Genomic DNA, 1,824 nt, shown 5'->3' with positions numbered 1-1,824 from the left:
CCGGGGTGGGGAGGGCGGTTATGTTAAACTTTAACCCACTAAAAACCCCCTTGAATGTCCCTCACGGCGCTTTAAAGGGGAGGCCCCGGGAATCACAAGTATACCTTCCGTAACCCTCCCCACGATGACCTTGACGTTGACATATGTTGTCAAGGTCACCCTCTTGAGTGACCTTCACAAAATTTTAGCTGGCGGTCATCGTTTATAAAAATAGTATGTACATGCATGAACGAAGAAAAGTTATTTAAAGCAGCAAATCGTTGTTTCCAGCTCCACCATCCACGAGTCGATACGTTTTCGGGTTTATAACTTTCCACGCGTGAAAAGCCCACGCATGTACTTTGAAGGCACACTATATGTCTAGTTTAACAATAGTGGAGCCTCCGCAGGGGGGTGAAACCTATTGCCTCTACGCATACACTTTTGACGCGAGACGAGTTGTTACATGGGTTCGTGGCGTGCTTTACGAGCTCATTTAAGTAGAGGTGGTATTGAACAAGATAAATTAGTCGATCATCTGTGTGAATCATTTGTGGCGATATACAATAAAGGAGCTTGTAAAACACGCCACAAACCCATGTGGCACCTCGTTTTGCGTGGAAAGTGTCAATCATTTATGTCTATTAGTACTCAAAATAACTGCTATATTTAAAGCAGTGAACCGTTAATATATTGACCATACTCTTTGTTAAAGCAGAGAATAGTTGATATAGAAAAGTATATACAAGAATGTCATAAATAGACTACTATTATACATAAACACGAATCCCTTGACCCTGTATAATGTGAATCTTGCTTCAACTTAGAAACCACATACAAAGCAAACACTCTCTATTATCTGCTTTAAATAACTTTCCTTTCAATATACCAACAATTCACTGCTTTAAAAAATTTTCCTTTGTTCATACATGTACTATTTCCACATAAATATCAATCATTTATGTCTATTAGTAGCCCAGGGTAGTCAGACAGAACGTCCAAAAAAAAATTTCCCACGACAGAACATCCCACGACATTATGTCCAAAAAAATAATATCCCCGTGACAAAATTTCCTGCGACAGGACGTCCACGCGAAACCAGGAGCCACATGGGTTCATAACTTTCCACGCGTGGAAAGCCTACGCATGTACTTTGAAGGCATACTATATGTGTAGTTTAACCATAGTGGAGCCCCCCGCAGGGGGGCGGAACCTACCACCTCCATGCATACGCTATTCACGCGAACCGAGGTTCACGCATACCCCCCCGTGCTTTCGGGGGAGGTGCGGTAGTCCCGAAATAGTTCACGCATACACTTTCCACGCGAACCGAGGTTCACGCACACCCCCCCCGTGCTTTCGGGGGAGGTGCGGTAGTCCCGAAATAGTTCACGCATACACTTTCCACGCGAATCGAGGTTCACGCACACCCCCCCCCCCCCCGTGCTTTCGGGGGAGGTGCGGTAGTCCCGAAATAGTTCACGCATACACTTTCCACGCGAACCGAGGTTCACGCACTAAATACTTTTAGTCATTTTGAGCAAAAACGCTTTAATTGAGCCTTATTTCATCGAAATCGGAGAAGAGTGAGCTTTCCTTCAGATTTACTAAAATAGGAAAAAAAATAGGTAGGGTGCATATTTTTCGGGTTCCCCCGATTGATTATCACTGTTGGAGTCACAACAAAGGTTTTTACCAAGAAAACCGCAAGAAAATATCAAAATTCGGAAAAGGCCCTATTCTGAAGAATTACCTAAATTGGTAATGGTCATATATTAGTATGAACGCATGTACTAAATGTAATACCGTAATAAAACCGACAATGACATAATTCATGTGCCGATT

General features: G+C 43.0%; 1 protein-coding gene across 1 annotated transcript in view; it reads right to left on the bottom strand.

The window, feature by feature from the left end:
• LOC139819231 (uncharacterized) overlaps nucleotides 1–579 on the bottom strand; it is a 4,041-nt gene extending 3,462 nt beyond the window's left edge. Inside the window, exon 1 of the mRNA XM_071788435.1 lies at nucleotides 576–579. Within this exon, the coding sequence (XP_071644536.1) occupies nucleotides 576–579 (4 nt within the window). The remainder of the gene's footprint in view (nucleotides 1–575) is intronic.
• Nucleotides 580–1,824: the final 1,245 nt, after the last annotated feature.

Source organism: Temnothorax longispinosus, chromosome 9 (assembly GCF_030848805.1).
Source record: "Temnothorax longispinosus isolate EJ_2023e chromosome 9, Tlon_JGU_v1, whole genome shotgun sequence".
NCBI lineage: Eukaryota > Metazoa > Arthropoda > Insecta > Hymenoptera > Formicidae > Temnothorax > Temnothorax longispinosus.
This window is presented reverse-complemented; position numbering and strand designations above follow the sequence as displayed.